This window comes from Mytilus galloprovincialis, chromosome 9 (assembly GCF_965363235.1).
Source record: "Mytilus galloprovincialis chromosome 9, xbMytGall1.hap1.1, whole genome shotgun sequence".
In the NCBI taxonomy this organism is placed as follows: Eukaryota; Metazoa; Mollusca; class Bivalvia; order Mytilida; family Mytilidae; genus Mytilus; species Mytilus galloprovincialis.
The window spans coordinates 51,817,101-51,843,703 of record NC_134846.1 but is presented as its reverse complement, the minus strand read 5'-3'; the positions used below and the strand labels follow the sequence as shown (position 1 = coordinate 51,843,703).

The 26,603-nt window shown below is 30.6% G+C and overlaps 1 protein-coding gene across 1 annotated transcript; it reads right to left on the bottom strand.

The window, feature by feature from the left end:
* On the bottom strand, window positions 1-26,447 carry LOC143045248 (nuclear pore complex protein Nup85-like). Its single transcript, XM_076217623.1, has 22 exons — window positions 26,401-26,447; window positions 25,137-25,236; window positions 24,513-24,614; window positions 23,369-23,432; window positions 19,941-20,011; window positions 19,531-19,644; window positions 19,031-19,149; window positions 18,355-18,480; window positions 17,826-17,951; window positions 16,759-16,890; window positions 15,524-15,630; window positions 15,129-15,212; window positions 13,724-13,789; window positions 12,908-12,958; window positions 11,984-12,084; window positions 9,898-9,983; window positions 9,020-9,051; window positions 7,177-7,277; window positions 4,380-4,479; window positions 3,676-3,727; window positions 2,409-2,507; window positions 1-360 (listed from the first exon to the last, which is right to left on the bottom strand). The coding sequence occupies exons 1-22, from the start codon at window positions 26,428-26,430 to the stop codon at window positions 256-258; spliced, it is 1,968 nt and encodes a 655-aa protein (XP_076073738.1). The 5' UTR covers window positions 26,431-26,447; the 3' UTR covers window positions 1-255.
* Window positions 26,448-26,603: the final 156 nt, after the last annotated feature.

Sequence of the window (26,603 nt, the reverse complement as noted above, 5' to 3'; positions counted from 1 at the left end):
CACTTACAAAACAAGTTTAATTTTGACATACATTTTAATCTTTCACATTTCAGTTTTCTTGTCCAGTGACATTCCAATATTTTGTGTCTCGTTGGCTAAGACATAGCACTCATGATGCTTTACAGTAACCTTGACTTTAATCCACATAATTTCACATTTTCTTTTAACCATGAAAATTACATTTTTCAAGATTTTATTCACATTATTCTGTTTTTAAGTCTGTCTCAAAATTTATTCCTGGAAACTAATATCATCTCAGCTCAATTTAATACTACCCTCTGTAACAATAGCCCTAGATAAGTTTCTTGTTAGTCCTAATTTCAGTAAATCCAACTTTTCCTTCTCATGTTCAGAAAATGACTGAAAATACAAATTGTTAGTTTCTTAAAAGCAATCACAAAATAAATTTCTGTGCATTTAAAATTTTTCAGTGTATCAATTATTATTTTATCAATTACTTAAGTTTAAGCATAAGTTTAATATACTGTAAATTCAGAAATTATTGCGTGCATTTAAAATTGCTATTTTGTCATTTAAGACTTAAATGCGTTTTAAATTTTTACGATTTTGAGAAAAATCCTGTTTAATTCATATAAAATATTTCAAAATGCAAGTTTAAATTATTGCGTTTACAACTCTGTCACATTTTTCGCAATAATAAAAACCTCGCAATAATTTCTGAATTTACAGTGTAACACAAGCTATAAGGAGCATTTGACCACTGAAAACCATAAACATAACAAAACAAGAAGTGTACAAAGTACACAGATGCACCACTCATACTATCATTTTCTATGTTTAGAAGACCGTGAAATTGGGGTGAAACTCTCTAATTTGGCATCTAAATTTAAAAGATCATATCATAGGGAACATGTGTACTAAGTTTCAAGTTCATTGGACTTCAACTTCATTCAAAACTACCTTGACCAAAAAATTTATAACCTAAACCGGGACCTAACAGACAGACGAATGGACGCACAGACCATAGAACATAAAGCCCATAAAGTATCTTTTAGTCTTAGATAGAACACTACCTGTAATAGAAAGATAAAAACATACACACAGCATACAATAACAAGAATGTGTCCAAAGTACACGGATGCCCCACTCAATCATTTTCCATGTTCCATGGACCGTGAAATAGGGTAAAAATCTAATTTGGCATTAAAATTAGAAAGATCATATCATAGGGCACATGTATACTAAGTTTCAAGTTGATTGGACTTCAACTTCATCAAAAACTACCTTGACCAAAAACTTTAACCTGAAGCCAAAAACTTTAACCTGAAATTTGCACTATCATTTTCTATGTTCAGTGAACCGTAAAATTGGGGTCAAAACTCTAATTTGGCATTTAAATTAGAAAGATCATATCATAGGGCACATGTATACTAAGTTTCAAGTTGATTGGACTTCAACTTCATCAAAAACTACCTTGACCAAAAACTTTAACCTGAAGCCAAAAACTTTAACCTGAAGCCAAAAACTTTAACCTGAAATTTGCACTATCATTTTCTATGTTCAGTGAACCGTAAAATTGGGGTCAAAACTCTAATTTGGCATTTAAATTAGAAAGATCATATCATAGGGCACATGTATACTAAGTTTCAAGTTGATTGGACTTCAACTTCATCAAAAACTACCTTGACCAAAAACTTTAACCTGAAGCCAAAAACTTTAACCTGAAATTTGCACTATCATTTTCTATGTTCAGTGAACCGTAAAATTGGGGTCAAAACTCTAATTTGGCATTTAAATTAGAAAGATCATATCATAGGGCACATGTATACTAAGTTTCAAGTTGATTGGACTTCAACTTCATCAAAAACTACCTTGACCAAAAACTTTAACCTGAAATTTGCACTATCATTTTCTATGTTCAGTGAACCGTAAAATTGGGGTCAAAACTCTAATTTGGCATTTAAATTAGAAAGATCATATCATAGGGCACATGTATACTAAGTTTCAAGTTGATTGGACTTCAACTTCATCAAAAACTACCTCGACCAAAAACTTTAACCTGAAGCGGGACAGACGGACGAACGGACGAACGAACGGACGAACGAACGGACGAACGGACGCACAGACCAGAAAACATAATGCCCCTCTACTATCGTAGGTGGGGCATAAAAATTAGCAAATATACTTAGAACTTTGTTATGAATTTTCGATCTGACAGTTTTTTCTAGCTCTATGTCCCAAAGGGAGATCATTTTACAATGTTGAATCCATCTGTCAGATCAAAAGTTCATAACAATTTCTTCAACATCTTTGGTTGTAAAACATCTTTGTTTGTAAGTCTCTCAATAGCCATGCTATGAGACTTCTTCTTTATCATTACTATTGGGGCCCTTTATTTATCTTTGCTTTTATTTTCTAACTCTTTAAAATATTTCCTAAAGAATTACCCTTCTTTTTCCATCTTTCTGTTTCATCACATCAAACTCCTTTGTTAGTTCTTCTAAACAGTGCATCAACTGGTATGTATCAGAACTGCTAAATATCAACTGAAATATAAAATGGATAAACATATAGGTATCTGAAACTTTTGGTTAGTGGCATTTTATTGACATTACTCAACATGCTGAGTTTCAGAAATTCAATATGTCAGCTTGTGCAATTAAATTGGGACTTGATGTTAACAATAAAAAAATTTGTAAGGGTTCCGCAGAACACAGTATTCAGCCTTCTTTTGCTGTTAATCGCAGGCTCAACAAAAATGAAAGAAAAAATTCGATAGAAATATTTCTCTCAATATTGTCTTAAAATTGTAAGAAGCTTCTGTCCAAGTTTGGTAAAAATCCAGGATAGTTTATAAATCTAATAATTGTTTTAAAAACTTTAACTGCAGACTGTATGTAATATTAACTGGATGAAAATTAAGTCCATTTATAAGTAAAATATGGATAAACAGGTACAAAATTTGAGCAAAATTTCCTTCTAGATACTAGCTTTTGATTATAAACAAGCTTCAGTCCAATTTTGGTACAAATCCATGATAGTATAAAAAAGATATAAAATTTTAAAAACTTTTAACTACAGTGTGAATGTATTGTATCTCGGCAGAAAAACTAAGTCCAGTTATAAGTAAAATACGGAAAAAATGGATTTTTTTTTACAAAATTTACTTCCGGATACTATTTTATGATCATAAACAAGCTTCTGTCCAAGTTTGGTACAAATCCAGGATAGTTTAAGAAAGTTATTAAAATTTCAAAAACTTTAACCACAATGTGAATATTTGTGGATGCTGCTGCCGCTTCCGACGATGAAGAAATGTAGGATCGCTATGTCTCGCTTTATCGACTAAAGTCGAAGGCTCAACAAAAATTAGAATTATACAAATTAATGAAATGAGCTCAGATTAAATAATAGGCTGTTTGTACATTAGAACAGAGACATGGTCTTGTCTCCCTTGAAAGATAAATCTGTTAATTTGTTACAATAGATTTATGACCTACTTGCTACACAGCAAAATAGAAAAAAGAAAGATGACAAAATGCCATTGTTAAATGCCCTATTTGAAAAAAAAAGACATCTTTTAAATAAAAAAGATGGTTTTATCATACATGTTTATGTTCAATTTGGTTAAGCAGTTTAAGGTTTCAGATTTTTGTTAATCAGTTATGACTATTAAGATATTAAAGAATAGTAGTTTGTAATTGGTAAACTCACTTCTCTTGCCTCAAGCAAAGGAATCGCATCTTTTAACAGAGTTAACCAAAATCTAAAAAAAATCAAAATATCTTAAAATACACTGTCAACTTTTATAAAACATGCTTTAATTTCAAACTGCAACAGATATTAAGAGAACTGCTCTGCTTACATTTTTAATATTATGGCAGCTATTTTAAGAAAATGTTAGATTACTTTGTCAAATAAGAATGGAACGAAATGCAGACTTAATAAACCATCTTAGTACATTTATATATGAAACACACCCACTTTCCAATTACTTGTTTAATGATAACGCTTTAACAAACTGACAAGATTTGCCATTATTTATTAAATTGATAAGAGTAACTTCTGTGCTAAATACAAAAAAAACTCCACTGATTTAAAATCATTCCTCTATGACATCTACTGTAGATCAAGATGAAACTTTACTAGTTTACCATGAAATCAATAATTTGTATTGGAGGCAGTGAGAACAGACAGCTATTTTTTTTTTACAGATTTTCAAGTTAAAATGCATGTTTTGATTTTGAGAAGCCTGTTTTCTTTTTAATTTTCATACATGATGTTTATTTCAGGAAGATCTGTTCCCTACTTTAGGATTTTATGAGAACTATGAATGACAAAGAAATTCTGATGTCCACAAGTGACATAAAAATAACTGAGACTAGTGTATATCACAAGTTTTGGTCCAGTATACTTACTCTTTTGGAGCTAGCCTTGAATCTAGAAGTGAAAGTAATAATGATCCTGCAGCAAAGAAATCTCCATCTTCATATAACTTATGGAACTCTCTGTATTTACCTAAAACATATGTTAATATATCTAAATATAGTAAACTTGGTAATGAGAAATTATATATAGTTTTTTCAAAATAAATCACTACGTATTGTAATACAGTTAGTTCATAAACTAATGGGATGTTTTAATTAATGTAAAAATAATGCAACAGTACATTGTATTAGGTTCATAAAAATAAAACTTGCATTCATAATTTCAGGAGTGATTTTTTAAAAAACATTTTTTTTCGAAATCACATTTATAAGATCTCACATTCTACCAGTAATCAGTGATTCGTAATAATAAATGCACACATTAATTTCTGACTTTTCAGTGAATCATTTTTAAATAACCTAAATAGCTAAAATGTACAAAGAAATTTTTTCAGGTGCCCTTTTTAATATTCAAAATTTACATGATTCTCAAAGCATTCATTCTACTTCATTATCAACTTATATCTACTGCATGTAGTAAAATAAAATACAATGTTTCTATAAGTCATTGATAATTCACCTTAAAAATAGATTTCGTCTTTCTTTTGCTCACAAAGAATTACCTATACTTTTCTAAATATTTTGTGCAAAGAACCTCAAAGTCATTGAGTTAAAAACTCAAATAAAACTAGAATTGCCATTGCAAGCAATAGCCGATGTCACCCTGGTTCCCCAATTGCCACTAAATGGCAGCCAATTTGATTTTTTTCATCAGTGAATGCAGATATATGCATAACAACAGATCTTTCAAGTACATTTTTCAATTTTCAACAATTGTGCTGTTTCCATGGCAACGGCGGCCATTTTGAAAATTCAAAATAAAAGACAACATCTATGTTTGGTGTGAACCATTTTTATACAGTTTCTCTAAGTTTTGAGCATTTCGATATTTTTGCCTTGTTTCCAAGGTAACTGCAGCCATTTTGGAAATTCCAAAGTTAAATGCTACGTCTAGATTGGCCAGACAACATTTCTGTAAAAGTGTTATACATTTTAAAGAATTTTCAGTATTTTGATATTTTTGATCAGTTTCCAATGAATCTCAAAAACATCCACAGCATGTATATAGAGGACAGCTATATTGTATAAAAATATGACGATTAAATGTTTTGTCAGAGTCAAATTATCCACCAAAAACTAAAACTTAATTTTTTTACAGCAGACATCCTGAAAGTGCCAACCTCGACTGCACTTCTGACAATGGTTATTAACATTCTGGTAAAGTTCCATTACAATTGGTCCATACGATTCCAAGAAATAGTATGGATAAAATGTGTGGAATAATAATATGAAGAAGAAACCAGATGCTCCGCATTGCGCAGCTATATACAACCACAGTGGTCGAACCATGAACAGTTAGGGCAAGTATGGACACAACATTCAAGCTTGATACATGTACAGCTCTGAATTTGGATTGTGATTAAGTAGTTGACACATCATAGGTTTCTGACACAGAATGAATGTGGCCTAATGAACTTAAAAAATATTTTTTTGCTATTGAGCAATACACTTTGCTGTTGAATATTATTCCCCTCAAAAAAAAAATATTTGCAGAAAAATTCATTTTAATTTCTGAAATCTGAAATGAGAAAAATTTTACACCCCTACCCCAAACCCCCTCCCACATTTGTTTTCACCTCCAACGTTTCCTTATTAAAAAAAATAATCTCAATTCTTTCTAATGGAGTTGGTAATAAAACTACTTGTTTAAATACATCATAAAATATTAAAATATAAAATGACATACAGTCATGGTTAAAATTAACATTAATAAACAGTAACTTCTAAAAAATAAATTTACAGCTACACATCTCAAGACAATCATCATTTCTTAATAAATAATTTTCAAGCAGTGTAAGGGAGGTTATCAAGTAATCAAACATATATATAACAGTGTTCTTTTAATTTGATTACCTCCCCTTCACTGCTTTTAAATTTTCTAAATTGTCCTTTAACAAGAAAAACCCTTTTTTCCCCACTTTTTTGTCCCGAATTGCTTGATGATTTGAACAGTAACCCCCCTCCCCCCTAAACCATACCTTTGAAGTATGGAAACTTAAACACATGTTATTGATTGAAAAATAAAAAAATGCTTATTTTGGCCCCAAATTCCTACACATTTTGGACCATAACTCTCAAATTCAATCCAAACTTTCTTCCTGTGGTATTAAACATTTTGGTACAATTTCAGAGCAATTGAAGTGCTTATACATAAGTAGATATCCTGAAAGTAGAAAAATGCTTGTTTTGGGCCCCTTTTGGGCCCCTAATTCCAAAACGGTAGGGACCATCATCCCCAAATCAATCCCAACCTTCCTTTTGAGGTATTGAACCTTTTTACAAAATTTCATAGAGATCCATTCACTTAAACTAAAGTTATTGTCCGGACATCAATTGTGTCTTCGGACGACGACGCAGACGACGACATCATACCATTATACGAACGCAAAAACATTTTGTGGTTGTATAAAAAAGAATTGTACAATAACAATATGTCACCCGACCTCCGTCAGGGTGACATAATTATAAAAAATACAATGGAGTAGGGAAATGTGTATTTTTTTAATCTACATTTATAGATTGATTTTATAGTGAACATAAACTACATTACAAGTCAAGTCCTAGAAGCTAACAGACAATGATTTTTTTATAAAATAAAGTACAGATGGACAAGGGTAAAACTTAATGCTCCCTCCCTTAGGGTGGGGACATAAAAAATAATACTAACCTAAAAATGTTAGTCGGTTGCTCAGCAACATTGATGGTCCTAAATTATCAATTAGATCTAAGTTTGTAAAGGAACCACTTTCACTGTATTCTAACAAAAATCTGTAAAAAATAACATGTCAAAATAAGTTCAAATAAGTTACTTCAAATATGAATAGTTATAATTAATTCAGTATCATAATTCAGGTCCAGACTGTGTCAGTCCCCGAGGGTATCATCAGCTCAGTAGTCAGTGCTTCGGTACTGACATGATTTAACAAACTTTACTAAAATTGTCCGTTTATAAATTTTGAAATTATTATGAAACTAAGGTTTCAACTCCCTCAGGCAAAGTTGGCTTTAGATGAATTTGGCTATTTATTTTAGGTATTTTTAACATATAGCTCTTCAACGATTTTCGGTACTTATACATCTTCGGATTTCAAATGTTTGGCTTTGAGCGTTCCTGATGAAGGTAAATCCAGAAAAGCGCTTCGGACGCAATAAATTATTAAACGTGTTGTTTTCCATTTTTTACATCACTGGGTCGATACCTCTGCTGGTGGACTATCAGTCCCCGAGGGTATCATCAGCTCAGTAGTCAGTGCTTCGGTACTGACATGATTTAACAAACTTTACTAAAATTGTCCGTTTATAAATTTTGAAATTATTATGAAACTAAGGTTTCAACTCCCTCAGGCAAAGTTGGCTTTAGATGAATTTGGCTATTTATTTTAGGTATTTTTAACATATAGCTCTTCAACGATTTTCGGTACTTATACATCTTCGGATTTCAAATGTTTGGCTTTGAGCGTTCCTGATGAAGGTAAATCCAGAAAAGCGCTTCGGACGCAATAAATTATTAAACGTGTTGTTTTCCATTTTTTACATCACTGGGTCGATACCTCTGCTGGTGGACTATCAGTCCCCGAGGGTATCATCAGCTCAGTAGTCAGTGCTTCGGTACTGACATGATTTAACAAACTTTACTAAAATTGTCCGTTTATAAATTTTGAAATTATTATGAAACTAAGGTTTCAACTCCCTCAGGCAAAGTTGGCTTTAGATGAATTTGGCTATTTATTTTAGGTATTTTTAACATATAGCTCTTCAACGATTTTCGGTACTTATACATCTTCGGATTTCAAATGTTTGGCTTTGAGCGTTCCTGATGAAGGTAAATCCAGAAAAGCGCTTCGGACGCAATAAATTATTAAACGTGTTGTTTTCCATTTTTTACATCACTGGGTCGATACCTCTGCTGGTGGACTATCAGTCCCCGAGGGTATCATCAGCTCAGTAGTCAGTGCTTCGGTACTGACATGATTTAACAAACTTTACTAAAATTGTCCGTTTATAAATTTTGAAATTATTATGAAACTAAGGTTTCAACTCCCTCAGGCAAAGTTGGCTTTAGATGAATTTGGCTATTTATTTTAGGTATTTTTAACATATAGCTCTTCAACGATTTTCGGTACTTATACATCTTCGGATTTCAAATGTTTGGCTTTGAGCGTTCCTGATGAAGGTAAATCCAGAAAAGCGCTTCGGACGCAATAAATTATTAAACGTGTTGTTTTCCATTTTTTGTGATCTTTGATTTTTTTTTTAGGTTGATACTGTTTGTTGTTCAGCGAGGTATTATTTTGAAATTTCATTATTTCTAATGTATCACATGTATATGTTAATATTTAAGATGAGAGTATAAAATAACCTGTCCGAAATTATATAAGATATAAAATGTAGGCATTTTTTCACTGTTTTCCTGAATTCTTGACACAACTTTAATGTTGTAAATCCCAACTGGGCTAGTTTCAATAAAAAGGCCTATTTGCATGCATTCAGAGCTTAAAAGTTGTACTTACTTTTCTGCAATAACAGTAGCAAAAGCAACATCCTAAAAGGACAAAAACAGTATTTAATTAGATTTTATTTTTATATATTTGTTGATGTTAACATTTATCAGCCTATTTCGTATATACAAAAGACAAGATGAAAGTTACCTTTTTGGTAACTTAAAAATGTGGAGCTTTTAACAAACATGATGGTTTCGGAAACATCCAGAAAGTGCTCACACATTTTACAACTTATCACTGTTGAGCTACTGACAAATATGATGTAATTCTGTTTAGTAGTTTTTAAAAATGTGACAAATTTTTCTAAAGTTCTATCAATGTTTTAAAAAATCAGCAACAGGAAGAAGTATTTGACAATTTAAAGTTTTCCCAAGGTGCTAATCATTACTTTCAAGTAGCTAAAACCAAAATGAAGTCTTTATGTTTTAGAAGTTCACAAAAAAGTGTGACGAAAATATTTGTTGGATGAATGGACCTAAAAGCAGACGACAAGGTAATTGCAGCAAGGCTTCCAAAACGGTCTGATGTGCATACTTTGAATGATGCACTGCCAATTTAACAATTTACGTCAGCACAACAAATTCATATCAAAGTAATGTTTAATATTGTTTTTCATTCGGATGGCCATCTAATTACCATAATTGCCTTTTGTGACTTAGTCTTAGGGATTAAAATCGGGATCAGATATAAAGTGTCGGACTGGCTCAAATATTTTTTGGAAGCCCTGAATTGCAGTACAGTCACCACTTTTAAAGTGTATGAAATTTATAAAATTGTTTAATGAAATCTCTTGCAAAATCAAGAGCTGCTTTGCATAAAAACAATGATCAAATCCTAGCGTTTATTAATAGGGTAAAAATATATGTGGATGTAAAAGCATTTATTACCTTTGACCTTAAGAACCATGTTAATGCTGCTCCTAGTCTTTTATTATTGAGATGTCTCATTCCAACAACTTTACATATACTTCTTGCTGTAAACATACAAAGTAATATTATTGAGATGTCTCATTCCAACAACTTTACATATACTTCTGGCTGTAAACATACAAAGTAATATTATTGAGATGTCTCATTCCAACAACTGTACATATACTTCTGGCTGTAAACATACAAAGTAATATTATTGAGATGTCTCATTCCAACAACTTTACATATACTTCTGGCTGTAAACATACAAAGTAATATTATTGAGATGTCTCATTCCAACAACTTTACATATACTTCTGGCTGTAAACATACAAGTAATATTATTGAGATGTCTCATTCCAACAACTTTACATATACTTCTTGCTGTAAATGTACAAAGTAATATTATTGAGATGTCTCATTGCAACAACTTTACATATACTTCTGGCTGTAAACATACAAAGTAATATTATTGAGATGTCTCATTGCAACAACTTTACATATACTTCTGGCTGTAAACATACAAAGTAATATTATTGAGAATTTTTTTTTTGAGATGTCTCATTCCAACAACTTTACATATACTTCTGGCTGTAAACATACAAGTAATATTATTGAGATGTCTCATTCCAACAACTTTACATATACTTCTTGCTGTAAATGTACAAAGTAATATTATTGAGATGTCTCATTCCAACAACTTTACATATACTTCTGGCTGTAAACATACAAAGTAATATTATTGAGATGTCTCATTCCAACAACTTTACATATACTTCTGGCTGTAAACATACAAGTAATATTATTGAGATGTCTCATTCCAACAACTTTACATATACTTCTGGCTGTAAACATACAAAGTAATATTATTGAGATGTCTCATTCCAACAACTTTACATATACTTTTTGCTGTAAACATACAAAGTAATATTATTGAGATGTCTCATTCCAACAACTTTACATATACTTCTTGCTGTAAATGTACAAAGTAATATTTTGTTATCTTATACACTCTAATATTTATAAATCTATTAAATGATAGATGGATTTGAACTGAACAATAACTTTCTTTTTTTTCCCCCAAGATCTATCCAAAAATTTAACTGTTCTTCATATTCCAACTAGTCAGAAATAATAATCTTGTTAAGGTGTAATACCACTAAATCATGGTATGTCACATCCAGTTGTATACGAAAGTAGGTCGAAAAAAATATTCCCTTGAATTTGACAGTTGTAGGTAATTAATTCTACATTTTATTGCAGTAAAACCATTTCTGTGTCATAAACATATGTCTTGGGTATTTCAAAATACCATTATTTTTTATTTGGGATTTCTATAGAAAATTTTGTAATCTTGAGGTTACATGGTGACTAAACCTTGTACACAGATAAAATAAGGGGAGAAATTTGATTGGTTAACTTCCAATGATGGTTATTTTCTTATATGCAATGAAATGTTATGTGATTTTTTTCTATAGAACTGGACAGGATAAAACTTTACTCATGCCAAGTATTTCTTTATTTGAAACAAAGATAAATTCTACACACTATTTTGAAAAGTGCAAATTTAACAAAGACTAATAGGGGAAAATCAATGGTGGTATTACACCTTAATGTTGTGTTGAAGTTTCCTTCAATTTTTTTTAGCATTAAGGCATTATGTTCTTTTTAGATTAGTTGCCTGGGAAATGCAAAAACAAAGAGGTTCAGCGATATAAAGGAGTTATAATATCTTGAACAACTTGCTGATTATATGGAGTTTGCTACATAGAAGAGCTTAAAACATTATGTATCTAAAGTCTTATTCTTAATATATAGCAGCTACTTTTTAAAGACAGAGGATCTAACAAGAGGTATAGCTAAAGTCAGAAAATTATGTCCAGCTATGTAAAAGTTGATTACTTTTTTGTTTAATTTTCACACAATTCATTTATATATATTATACAATAACCTTCTTTGTATATCTTTGAAATAAAAATACCAATTAGTTCTAAATTGTTTTTCTAACTAAACCAATCCATAGTTCAGATATAAATTCTTGTCATTAAAACCACCTATCAATTACCTTGTTCAGTCATATTTCTCTCCTTACAAATATTCAATAGTTTCTGTGCTTTCCTTTCTGTTTCTATAGGCATATTTTCTATGAAATTTTCCAAGTAATGTCTACAAATAGATGCATTTACATAAATTAATCAATAGAAATCATGAATTTATAAAATGTAAGATTATTTGATGATAAAAGACCATAGTACATTGGCATCACAGTAGGAAAGAAAATATAATGTCAAATAACTAATCGTCAAAACAGCTATACAGGTATCAAAAAACTTTCTGTTTTTTGTTTTTTTTCCTTCACACTAAAAAAACTACATGTACATGTAATACCAAATATTCTATTGTGAGCAAACAACTTTTAGAATTTAATTGTTTTGGTCTTCTCTCACATTGATAAGAGAACATATTGGATTACATGACTTTTTTTCTGTTTTGCTTCTGGCATATATTTTCCAATGTATTACAGAAGACTCTGGCAAATAGGATACCCAAAATGTCAGCTTAAAATATCCAATTACCCGATATATTCAATAAACCGATGAATGTATATTCATTGAATATTCTGCAATAATGAGTAGATCTAATCCTTAGATGTTACTAACCCTGACAATTGCTAAATATGTGAAAGGGCTGGAGGATTGATGGAGTGATTTTTATCAGTTACATCACCACGATGTTTGTGTAAAAAATTATGATCTGATTATGTAATGATTAAATATCTACCATCCATAGTTGTCAATGCTTGTGTGTCAGTCTTATGTCATGATCTTTTCAGTGACTGTTGATTTTTATATTTTGGTTTAATTAGTTTAAATATGTTCTTGGTGTTTAATCTATTTCGTTTCTTTTTTTAAATCCTTTTTTTTTTTTTTATATCTATTGCAAAACATAACCTGGGAGAGATGTTACTCAAAACAAGTGTCCTCCTTACCTTCCAAATTCAGGACAGTGGTCTAAATAACTCACACCAACAACCCATAAACTGAAAAAATAAAATCATAAATATATTGTTATAAAATTATTGTTTTTGTTCAAACAATCTTTTATGCTTGTGGAAATAATTCGAAATATTTTTATAAAGCAGGGTCAATGCAATGGTCACACATTGTCCATTACTTTTCACAAGATAAAATATTCATATTGTTAAAGCTATAACAATTAATAAAGACTTCTTATTCTTACTTTAAATTGTTGACACAGAGATATGTCTCGCCTCTTTATTTTTAATTGTTAAATGCAATTTTCGAAATTAAAATAGCAATATTTTAGGGGCCAAACAATCGAAATAAGATGTGAAATATTAATACAGCTACATACCTAACATCATTCACCTACTAAAATTGGTTTTAAATTAACCACATGATGTGAGCAGCAGGGGCAGGGCCAAACAATCAAAAAATAAGATGTGAAATATTAATACAGCTACATACCTAACATCATTCACCTACTAAAATTGGTTCCAAATTAACCACATGATGTGAGCAGCAGGGGGCAGGGCCAATTAATTTTCATGGAAATGGAGACGTTCCAATGCTTATACCAAATATCACTGATCTACCGCTTGTGGTTCTGCATAAATGCCCTAATCACAAGCTAATACATTGTTTACAATGCAGCTGATGCTGTAAACAGCAAACGTATGACACGCTCCTGGACTCTATCAAGGGGAGATAAAAGTGAGGAAATGGTTTCATTTAATCAGATAAGCTTTAGAAATAGTAGAGAGAAAATAAATACTGTGATTTACCTTTTATTTGACATAAGACTACTGGCATAGTCTAATAATAAAAATTCTCTTAAATTTGAACCATATCTGAAATGTAAAGTCTAATAATAAAAATTCTCTTAAATTTGAACCATATCTGAAATGTAAAATAATTTAATTACACTAAATATAAACTAAAACATGATACAAACAGACTATTTTGGTTTTTAAACAAGAATGTGTCCCAATGAGATGCCCTATCCGCACTATCATTTTCTATGTTCAGTGGACCATGAAAATTGGATAAAATCTATAATTTGGCATTAAAAATTAGAAAGATCATATCACAAGGAACATGTTTACTAAGTTTAAAGTTGATTGGACTTCAACTTCATCAAAAACTTCCTTGACCAAAAACTTTAACCTGAAGCGGGACAGACGAACGGACGGACGAACGAACAGACACACAGACCAGAAAACATAATGCCCATTATTGGGGCATAAAAACAATACATTATACCCCCCATCATTTATGTATCAGTACTGTAGAATATTTGAATATATTGCCATGATCCTTTTAAATTCTATAGATTACTCAGATACAAAATTACAGAAATCATGTGTGTATAATGATGAGAGTCATCTGTAATAGTCAACCATTTTCAAAACATGGAAAGTGCAGATTTTCAAAAGTAGGTTGGGGTAAAATTATCAACAATTTTGTAATTTACTTTTAGATATCTGATTTTTGTTGTTTTCATTCAGTAGTTTTATTCTATTGGATATGGTTGGTGGATAAATTTCTATGAAATCTATGAGGTTGAAATAAATATGCGTTTAGCATGCTTTTGAAAATATTTGACGATCATAATGCATTACTGTTTAGGCCAAATAAAAATATATGTGTGGTTCCAGTTACATACTTTTGAAAAATAGGGTCGGTAGGTCGGCAAATTTTATTTATTTTTTTCTAAATTTTATTTAGGATTGTCAAAATCCGGAAAAAAATCGTGTTTACCGAAATTGTTTCCAGTATTACACACGTCAATACCGGAAGTCGACAATTTTAAAAGTGTTTGGTTGCAAAATAAAGACAGTCATTTACGTTTTTCATTAATTTTGTTGCATTTTGACAACAAATTGTTATGAATTCTTGCATTTTACCAAAAACAGATTCTTCTTATGGAGATTCAAATGACAGAAATCTACGAATTTTATATTATTCTCAAAATAAGATCGTATGAAATTTATTTTTCAGAAATGAAAAAAAAGTTCTAGGGTCGGGGGGTTTAAACTAGGGACGGTCGGGTTACTAGAACCACACATATATTTTTATTTGGCCTTATGTAAAATTCATGTAATGTTTATATAGTTTTTTGTTTTACAATTTGAAATTAAACTAAACAAACCATTAATTCACCAACTTTGCATAACAATTTGTACTCACTGTAGTTTATGAGCTTCCAACTGACCACAATGTTGTAATAAGTCTGTAAGATGTGCCACAAACCACCAATTGCTGAACATAGAACTAAAACAAAAAATGTAAATTATGCTAAGAATGTAATATTAAGTACCAACAACAAGCAGTTACTTCACACAAACAAAAAAATCTTTTTGGACTATCATCGAATGGTATGACATTGTAAACACAGCAATAAGTCAATGAAGAAAAATATTAGTATAGTATATCAGAATTTTCTCGCTGCGTTGAAGACCCATTGATGGCCATTGGCTGTTATCTGCTATTTGTCAGGTTGTTGTCTCTGACACATTCCCCATTTCCATTCTCAATTTTATTGATATTACCGTACTACAATATATACTTTTTGAAGAAATTACCTGCTTTCCTTTATAACCTGGTGTATATCAAACTCTAAAGCCACCAATAATATATTATCTAATTCTCCTAATCTCTGTTGGCTATTTCTGTAAACATCTAAACAACTCTACAAAATAAAATTCTAACATTTATAGATTGCAAAACATGATCAACATGGAATAGATTTGAATCTGATTAAATAACTCTAAGGCCTGCTCGGTTTCACCAGACTTACTACAAGCATCAACAATTAAACGTTGCTGCTATTTCACAAGCACCTTGCAAACCACTGAAAAATTAATTTTAATGGATAAAACAAGTGGCATAGTCATGTGTTCTCAGTATCATTTCAAGCCTTCAAAATTTCCTACCTTACGTTTTATGATTATCCATGTCTGTTGGTTTGATTCTTTAAGTATCAAACTACAAACTAAAGATGTCAATAATTTTGGAATGTTCATATCGTACTGTGGATTACTTGTTTTTGAGGTTCAATCTTTTGAAGACTTTTTGGGTTTAAATGAACCACAAATCAAAGTGTTCAATAAAATACAAAGGCCCTAGGTCTTTTCTTATGAATTGTTTCTCATTTTGCCATCCAAGAAGTTTTAATACTGTGCAGTATGGTTTTGCTTATTGTTGAAGGCTGTACAGTGACCTTTAATTAATCATCTTTTTGTCGTTTCGCCTTTAGGCCAAATAAAAATATATGTGTGGTTCCCGTTACATACTTTTGAAAAATAGGGTCGGTAGGTCGGCAATTTTTATTTTTTTTTTTTGAATGTCAAAATCCGGAAAAAAATCGTGTGTTTACCGAAATTGTTTCCGGTATTTTACACTTTCCAACCGGAAGTCAGCCAGTTTTAACATGTGTTGGGTTGTAAAATAAACAGTCTAATACGTTTTTAGTTAATTTCGTTGCATTCTGTTATGAATTCTTGCATTTTAGCCACAACAGATACTTGTGATGGAAATTCAGATGACAGAAATCTATTAATTTAATTATTTTAATTCACAATCCTCAAAATTTGATTGTTTGAAAATTTATTTTTCAGAAATGAAAAAAAAAGTTCTAGGGTCGGGGGGTTTTAACTAGGGTCGGTCGGGTTACTGGAACCACACATATATTTTTATTTGGCCTTATGAATTGTTGTTTCAGTGGTATTTCACATCTCCTTTCATTTCTATAGAATTTATACTAAAATCTAGGATCTCAATTTTTGAAATGTTTATATAATACTTGAGAGAGACTTACCTGTACATAATACTGAAGATCTATGGCTTTGACTGTAGGATGTTGATATAACATTTTGGAAACTAACATATGGTACCAGGTTCCACAGATATCCTGCAATTCTGTAAAAACTGCTTCTTCACCAGCCAAAATCTGCATTATACATTTTAGGGACATTTTTAAAAACAATAGTAGTAAACTATCAAGTTGCTTTTCAGTGGAACATTCAGAAAGGCAAAAAAACCCAACTTAAATGGGACAGGCGTTTTAAAAACTATACACGTGTTAGTAAACAACTGTGCAATATGTAACTTCATTCAAAACAACAATGTAGGAAAACTGATTTTCATCATAAATTGTGACAACTTTTGAACTAATGATCCAAAAATCTTCAGAAAGATATGCATATCTGGATGTAATGGTAAAAAATTGTTAAAATTTTACTGCAATCCAAAGCATACTGTAGAACTGGTTCTAAAAAAATATTGTCTATTATCTATGTTCCTGAACATTTAATCTGAAACTTCTCAATTGAAAAAAATCAATATGCAAATCACACATGATATCTTACAACAGTGTAAAATTAAATAGCAATCCGTTGCATATCGGACAGGACATAATTTAGTAGTTTCAAAGTCAAGTTGGTCAGGTCAAGTTTTCTAACTCTTATAAATATTTTTTTTATTTTTTTAAATTTTATTTATTAAATATAACTTCTCATCTTGCTTGATTCCATATTTCAAGTAAATCCTTACAATAATAAAAAAGAATTTAGCATTTTCATTTCTGTCAGGACACTGTCAGGACATTGTCAGGACATTAGTGTAATCCATCAGAGTATAATCTTGAGAAAAGATGTTAGTCTGTTGGAAGGGGACGATAATTGGCTGACCTGTGTGAGAGAGCAATATATCTTGCACATACAAGATATCCATGTAGATTTTCGAAAAAGAGCAGGCTAATGCCGCTACAAGGCAGCACTCGCACATGCAACGTAGAAAGGGATTAATAATTTGTTTCCCAATCCACTTTAAATAAATATGTTCAAACTAAAGCAAGACAATTTTTATGCCAAACATGTAAATTACCCTGCAGATAGTTCGTAATTGTTTATTTGAAGCAAATTCTTGTTCCTCTAATCTCCTCTGTGCATCATCCTGCCAGTGTCTCCATTTCATGTCAAATTCTGCTACAGAGTGTCCTCTTGACATTTGCTGAAAACATAACATATCGGCTTTAACAAAAGTTATTACAGAAGAATGATAGTTGTTTTCTCATTCTTTTATCAGATACATCTCTCATTTGACAATCTCTTTTTCTTAACCCATCACTTGTTGAAAATATAAGGGTGAGGTTCTCATGCCTTTGTCAATACACAAAGTGAATTCTTCATAACATTATCTTTTTTTGTAGATAGTTGTGAAATATTGTGCAATATGCATTATCTTACTACATGATGCTGACAGTTTTATATTCTGGTTTGAAAGTGAAAATACAAGGGTATAAAACTGAAAGTTTGTTTAAAATTTGATTTGAAACAAAAATACAAATTACATCTTTGCATTTAGTTTGAATTGTCAGAAAAGTACACAAAACTAATCCTTTAATATGACTTACAGAAAATATAGGCATTCTTTTCAAGAGATCATCTATGCTTTGAAAACTGTCAGAATATGCTGCTGTGTGTTTTGAAAGTAGTCGTCTAGCATGGTCAATCTGACCCTGTAAAACCAGTCTATATACCTGGAAAGAAAATAAGTTGGTATTTAATTTAATATGTAAAATATATATAACTTTTTTCTAAATTAATCTACTTCTTTCCTCTTACAACAGAAAAAAGAACCATAGTGCTTGTAAGCACTGAAGTATAAAGAATACTTTTATTTATCAGTTGGAAATCAAACTGAGCACTGTATACTGTATAGTATGAATCGTTGGTTGTAGTTGATTCAACAACAATTATGGATTGTGGGAGATAACTTCAATTTCTAAGAATACTTTAACAATGATTTTTTTCATGACAGATATTAGATTCCTGCACCCTGCACTAGTAATGTAACTACTAAGTATAACATCATTCTGAAACTTAAATAACTGAGCATAAATTTCATTATTAAGTTTCAGTAAATGTTCATGGAAAGGGTGTTTAGAATTTTATCTTAATGCACTGAATTTTGTGTATCTCAAAAGTAGTGATCAACCTTGGAAGACTTAGATGTATAGTCAGTACCATAGGGTTCTGATTGCATTTAATGCAATCTTAACCCCAAAACAACCAAATTATAATACTTACTGAATCCCAGTAGAATTGATGACTATCTGGTCTGTCTTCTTGTAAAATCTGCAAAATAGTCTCTTCATCAGTAAAATGAATTCTTATCCAATCCAATAGCTGGGTTATCACTAGCCCTCCTGTAATACAAAACACATACAGAAAAGTTAGTTTCAAGAGTTTACAATATAAACATGACAACAATCTTTATACATGATGTAAGAATGAGGCAAATGAACCTTGCATTTAGCTTAAATTAAATTGAAGTCAGCCCCTCATATGATGTTTTCTTTAAAGGCTATGAAATAAGCAGAAATCTATTAGGTATGTTGCTTTAAAAGATGAGTAATGTATTTAAATTTCACAGCAAAAACTGGTGATATATTCTGGCATACATAATACAAATCTTGTATTCAGTAGAAGTTTAAATGTTACAGTTTGTATTAATCGACAATTTCCACCTTATTTTACAATAGACACTAATTCTACTTGTGAATTTTACATCTAAATTAAGACTTTACCAGCAGGGCTGTCAAGGAACAATATTTCACACAAACTCCAGATAAGTTCTGACATCTTTAACAACCGTAATAAATCTAAATAGTTCTCCTTCTTGTCTTCATCTATGGTTGCATCTACAATGAAAACAATTCATTACAATTTACATAAAGAAGAAAAAGAAATTTCCTCAATCAAAAAAATTTTTTTTTATATGAAATTACATGTAGCATTTTATAATAATCAATTGAAAAAAATTTAGTCTTCAATTTGAGAAGTTTTTGTGGCAATGTTATTCACCTAAAAAATTCATTTATGTTTACAGATTGAAATTGTTTCCCAATCCTATAAGTATTTTTACAATACATTTTAAAGTAATGATTGTTTTATCTTTCTTGACTATGTAATGTTTCTAATTCTATTTATACTATACCAGCTAGCTTCTTTAATTCATCACTGTATGCTATTAACACTGCAATGTATTGTCTACTTGATTTCAGTATTCTACAATAACAAATAATAGGTTCAATACAATTTTGTTATCAACTGTTTTAATGTATATCACAAACAAGAATATGTGTTGATGGAACACCTTGACTTCTCCAAATATCATGGTCAAAATCGTTATAAAACCAGGTGCTCCGCAGGGTGCAGCTTTATACGACCGCGGAGGTCGAACCCTGAACAGTTAAGGCAAGTATGGACAAAACATTCAAGCGTGATACAGCTCTGAATTTGGATTGTGATCAAATTTTTGACATTATATGGTTTTTTTACACAAAACAAATGTCAAGATTTTACAAATCAATTAAAGATTTCTTCTTCAAACTTATTTAAATCTAAAATTAAATAGTTGACACAGCATAGGTTTCTGACACAGAATGAATGTGGTCTAATGAACTTAATTTTTTTTTATTTGCCTTTGAGCAATTCACTATGCTGTTGAATATTAATCCTTTCAAAAAAATGTTTGAAGAAATTTTTATTTATGAAATCAGAAATGAGAAAAATTTAACCCCACCTCCCATTTTTTTTTCACACACCCCTTTCCCTTTTTCCAAAACTGATATCAATTCAAATTTCTAATGGAGTTTGCAACAATAACTACTCTTTTAAATACATCATAATATATTAAAATGTAAAAAAAAGTGCTTGTTATCACTGAATGGTAAAGATTGGTTGGTAGTAAAAGTGAATATACATTGTATATTGTATAAAACAATGATTTAAGTTGATTCAACTACTATTCTGAACAAAGAAAGATAACTCCAATTTAAAATTTCTTGCTATTGCACAATATTGTGTAATTAGATATTTCTTGCTATTGCGCAATACTGTGCAATTGAAAATATTTGCTATTGCACAATACTGTGCAATTGAAGATTTCTTGCTATTGCGCAATACTGTGCAATTGAAAATTTCTTGCTATTGCACAATACTGTGCAATTGAAGATTTCTTGCTATTGCTGAATACTGTGCAATTGAAAATTTCTTGCTATTGCACAATACTATATATTATAATTTTGGATCCTGATTTGAACCAACTTGAAAACTGGGTCCATAATCAAAAATCTAAGTACATGTTTAGATTCAGCATATCAAAAAAAGCCCAAGAATTCATTTTTTTGTTAAAATCAAACTTAGTTTAATTTTGGACCCTTTGGACTTTAATGTAGACCAATTTGAAAACTGGACCAAAAATTAAGAATCTACATACACAGTTAGATTTGGCATATCAAAGAACCCCAATTATTCAATTTTTGAATATCAAACAAAGTTTAATTTTGGACCCCGATTTGGACCAACTTGAAAACTGGACCAATAATCAAAAATCTATGTACATTTTTATATTCAGCATATCAAAGAACCCCAAGGATTCAATTTTTGTTAAAATCAAACTAAGTTTAATTTTGGACCCTTTGGACCTTAATGGAGACCAATTTGAAAACGGGACCAAAACTTAAGAATCTACATACACAATTAGATTCGGCATATCAAAGAACCCCAATTATTCAATTTTTGATGAAATCAAACAAAGTTCAATTTTGGACCCTTTGGGCCCCTTATTCCTAAACTGTTGGGACCAAAACTCCCAAAATCAAACCCAACCTTCCTTTTATGGTCATAAACCTTGTGTTTAAATTTCATAGATTTCTATTTACTTATACTACAGTTATGGTGCGAAAACCAAGAATAATGCTTATTTGGGCCCCTTTTTGGCCCCTTATTCCTAAACTGTTGGGACCTCAACTCCCAAAATCAATTCCAACCTTCCTTTTGTGGTCATAAACCTTGAATTTACATTTCATTGATTTCTATTTACTTATACTAAAGTTATTGTGCGAAAACCAAGAATAATGCTTATTTGGGCCCTTTTTTGGCCCCTAATTCCTAAACTGTTGAAACCAAACATCCCAAAATCAATTCCAACCTTCCTTTTGTGGTCATAAACCTTGTGTCAAAATTTCATAGATTTCTATTTACTTAAACTAAAGTTATAGTGCGAAAACCAAGAAAATGCTTATTTGGGCCCTTTTTGGCCCCTAATTCCTACAATATTGGGACCAAAACTCCCAAAATCAATCCCAACCTTCCTTTTGTGGTCATAAACCTTGTGTTAAAATTTCATAGATTTCTATTCACTTTTACTAAAGTTAGAGTGCGAAAACTAAAAGTATTCGGACGACAACGACGCAGACGACGACGCCAACATCATACCAATATACGACCAAAAAATTTTCAATTTTTGCGGTCGTATAAAAATGTGAACTAAGTTTCAAGTTGATATGATTATAATTTGATTGTTAACTACCTTGATCTAAAAGGGTTACCTGACAATGTACTGATTTTACAATTCGTCATTTCATGGTCCAGTGAACTTTGAAATTGAGGTAAAAACTTTCAAGTTGCATATAATTTTAAAGTTCACATAAAAACCTCCAAATAATTTCTGAATTTACAGTATATTTAAATTAGCTGTATTGCACATCACTTTCCTTTAACATTTGGTCAAAAGCTCAGTACAGCTTGTGTTGTATGTATTTGACATATGCTAAACCAAATTAAGGTTTCTTATCTTATTACAAGTCCCAACAGTATTATTAACCTAACCTCTTATTTTACTCTGACATGTTACCATTGAAAAGCCTGCAGATACTATAGGATTAAACACCTTTTTAAAGGAATTTATTGGTGTATAAACTCAACCAATTCACTCACGAACAAATAAAAGTCTGAAGGACTATTATGATATAAAGACTTTTATTTGTTTGTGAGTGAATTGGTCAAGTTTATACACCAATAAATTCTGTTAAAATGCGTTTAATCCTTATAATTCTTTAAAATTGGAGATAAGGAATACATTTTTCCACACTCGTAACCTCTATCACACTTAAATTGTATATTTGTGTCATTCAATAGGTCTTGTGCATGAATATATCTGTTGGTTTATGCAAAAAGAATTGTGCTCAATGAAATCTGATAAAAAATAAACTACAAAAACTCTTATCATTCAAACCAATGTCTTTTTGTTTATAATTTAATTTACGGTTAACATGCAGTGAAAATAAATAATGTTAACATCGGTATTATTATCGTCGCCGTTTGTTTACGTTGGTTACGAAAAGAGTTTGGTCAATGTCATCTATCAAAAAATAAACAACGCCAAGATCAACTACCGGAAGTCGTCTTATCCAATCATATCAACGACTTTACATATTCCCTAATATACAAATCATATAAAAATTAAACATATATACAAAAATTTCTGAAACAAGTCATTTCAATTACACTACCATAATTGTTTTTTTTATGATTATCACTCCAATTACAAATGTTTTAATTAAATTTTCAGACACTTACAATGGATGTATACTTCCTCCAACAGCTTTTTCTGCTGCATGTTTCTGTAGCATGACAAAAATATCTAAAATAGAAAAAAAAAACATATTTGTATGATTTTAGCTATTAAATTTCTCATTTTACATACTTTTTGAATCAAACTGTATAATAATGAAATATGACATGGGAGTTTCTAGATAGTGGTTTATGAATTTAACATGGTATAATCAAATGAAAATGATTCATAATACATCAATCTGTATTACAAATTAAATTTGGTTGATTTACAAGGATTTTGCACATTGCCAACTATTTAAACATGAATACAAAGGGAAATAACTCCAACTTAAATTTTGTCAATGGAAAAACTAAGGCCAAATAAAAATATATGTGTGGTTCCAGTTACATACTTTTAAAAAATAGGGTCGGTAGGTCGGCAATTTTTTTTTTTTTTTTTTTTTTTTTTAATGTCAAAATCCGGAAAAAAATCGTGTGTTTACCGAAATTTTTTCCGGTATTATACACGCCCCAACCGGAAGTGCACCATTTTTACATGTGTTTGGTTGTAAAATAAACAGTCATGATACGTTTTTAGTTAATTTTGTTGCATTCTGTTATGAATTGTTGCATTTTAGCCATAACAGATACTTGTGATGGAAATTCAGATGACAGAAATCTATGAATTTAATTATTTTAATTCACATTCCTCAAAATTTGATCGTTTGAAAATTTATTTTTCAGAAATGAAAAAAAAAGTTCTAGGGTCGGGGGGTTTTAACTAGGGTCGGTCGGGTTACTGGAACCACACATATATTTTTATTTGGCCTAAACAAAAATCATTCTTTTTCTTTTCTTTTGCTCAAGTGTTATGTTTTCTTCTTCAAATAAGAACATACATAATTAATAACTTATGCTTTAATATCTTTATTCAAGACTTATGAATATTTAACAAATAAAGTCTAAATATATAACTGACATTTTGTGAATGGGTACCATTGAGAATATTTAAGCCAATAACATGCTATGTTATTCAATGACAAACTGTTTCATGAATGGTGTAAATTTATATTCCCACAATGACAACCTGTTTCATGATTGGCTTAAATATTCCATAACTCACTATATGAGATTCAAAACTGTCTCTTGATATAGATGATCTACTTACTATGAGATTCATTGACAAGCTTTCTCATGACAGGGTGATATAAATCTATGTCCCATCTTACTTCCCTTATCTCTTGTAATCTTCTACAGTGTAACTGATTTTCTAAAACAGAAAAATAATACAATGACCATTTCAGTGACAAGATTAAAATGTATTACACATTATGACAAGAATACATGTACATGATACACATGGTAAAAAGAATACATACATGTAATACACATTGAGATAATACATAATACACATTTTGACAAGAATACATACATGTAATACACATTGTGACAAGAATACATACATGTAATACACATTGTGACAAGAATACATACATGTAATACACATTGTGATAAGAATACATAACACACATTGTGACAAAAATGCATAATACACACAGTGACAAGAATACATAAAACACATTGTTACAATAGGTGGTACTAAACAAATTTCATAAAAATTATTATGTCTGTATATGATCTCATGAAAAAATCCTATTAACCTGTTGAACAGAAAATTTTTAAAATCTGACAATGAAAAAAAAAATCTAATAAAAACATTAAAGAAAAGAAAACAAATAAAGACTAATAAATGTGATTTTTGATCTATAACACAAGTACATGTAACAAATACCTGGATACAAAGTTGGTTTTCTTCCAGGAAATACAAACAGCTGGTTCCCAAATCCCCATGTTGACTGCAACCCTGCAGTACATGCTGGGTCATATATAGTCTGAAAAAGAACAAAGAGTATAATTATTAACAACAAAATTAATTCATATACAAGGCCTTCAACACAGAACAAAATCCATAATGGATAGCAAAGATGTAAAAGGCCAATGTGAAATAAGGCAAAACGGAATTCATTTTGTAGTAAAAATCTTATTAGATGGTTTTCACGTCTCATAATTTCGCTTCTTATGGACAATGACGGAACTATATAATAATTGATTTTTACTTTTTTTCTTTTTTACATTGTACAATGTCTTTATCTAATGCAAATGTGACTTGTAAGAAAGTCTTGTGTTCTTGTGTTTCACAACATACTGTATTCAAATGGCTAATCCTTGACAAAACAAATGCCAATACACTTCATGTAAATTTTTGCTAATATGAAAACAATATATATGTGGTATGATTGCCAATGAGACAACTCTCCACCAGAGACAGAATGATATAAATGTTAATAGGTCACTGTAGTGTAGGTCTGAAGGACCTTCAACAACTGTCAATGAACAAACCACATACATAGAGTCAGCTTTAAAAGCCCCATAAATTATCAATGTAAAACAATTCGAACCAGAAAAAGGTGGAACCGGGAAAAAAAGGTATCCAGTAAATACTGTCACTGAATTACAGATTTCTGACTTGGGACAAGCACATACAGAATTATGTGATGTGGCAACGCAACACACAAAAAAAAAATAAAAACAGTCATTTAAGACAAAAATACATCATCTTTCAACTTAACAATATTCCGCACTCCGGCACCAGAGTCTTTCCCTAACTAGGAAGAAGAACTGATGATTTTTCTCGAAAAAAAATAACTGACTTCACAAACGATGTTTCCCTTCAATTGTTTGGATAGCGGACAGATAGATCATAGAGGTTTAATTGATATGTATCATTTGTTTGTAAAAACTGCATTTTTTTATACTTCAGAAAGATGGAAGCTGATCCAAATAGTACGTTATAATTAAGAGAAATAATTCATAAGTTTTTCTTGAGTGGGTCAAATTTTTTTTTTTTATGAAAAGTGGTAAAAGGTTCAGAAAAAGACGCGATTAAATGAACAAATAACCAAATTTGAAAGAAACATTGAAGCCAAAATGTGTTGAAAATGCTGTTTGATGTACTAAATGAATGAAATTGATTAAATAATTAAAGAAATTAAAACCTGGCAATAGACTTTTTCCCGCTCGGCCATTTTGGTTATTTCCCTTTCACAAGGGGTGCGCTAAATTAAATATTCTGGATCTGATGTAATTTTTCCTTTTGACTTTACATTTTACAAAAATACTCTTTTACAGAATATTTAATAAAATTATGTTTTGAAAACTGTTCATTTGTTTGTACATATATCAAAATACATTTTTTAGT

Coding starts and splice junctions, on each gene's coding strand:
- LOC143045248 (XM_076217623.1), bottom strand. CDS start 26,430: ATGGCCGAGCGGGAAAAAGTCTATTGCCAG. Junction 24,615..25,136: donor AAAACCAACTTTGTATCCAG/GTATTTGTTACA, acceptor TTTCTGTTTTAG/AAAATCAGTTACACTGTAGA. Junction 18,481..19,030: donor ATCAATTCTACTGGGATTCA/GTAAGTATTATA, acceptor TTTTCTTTCCAG/GTATATAGACTGGTTTTACA.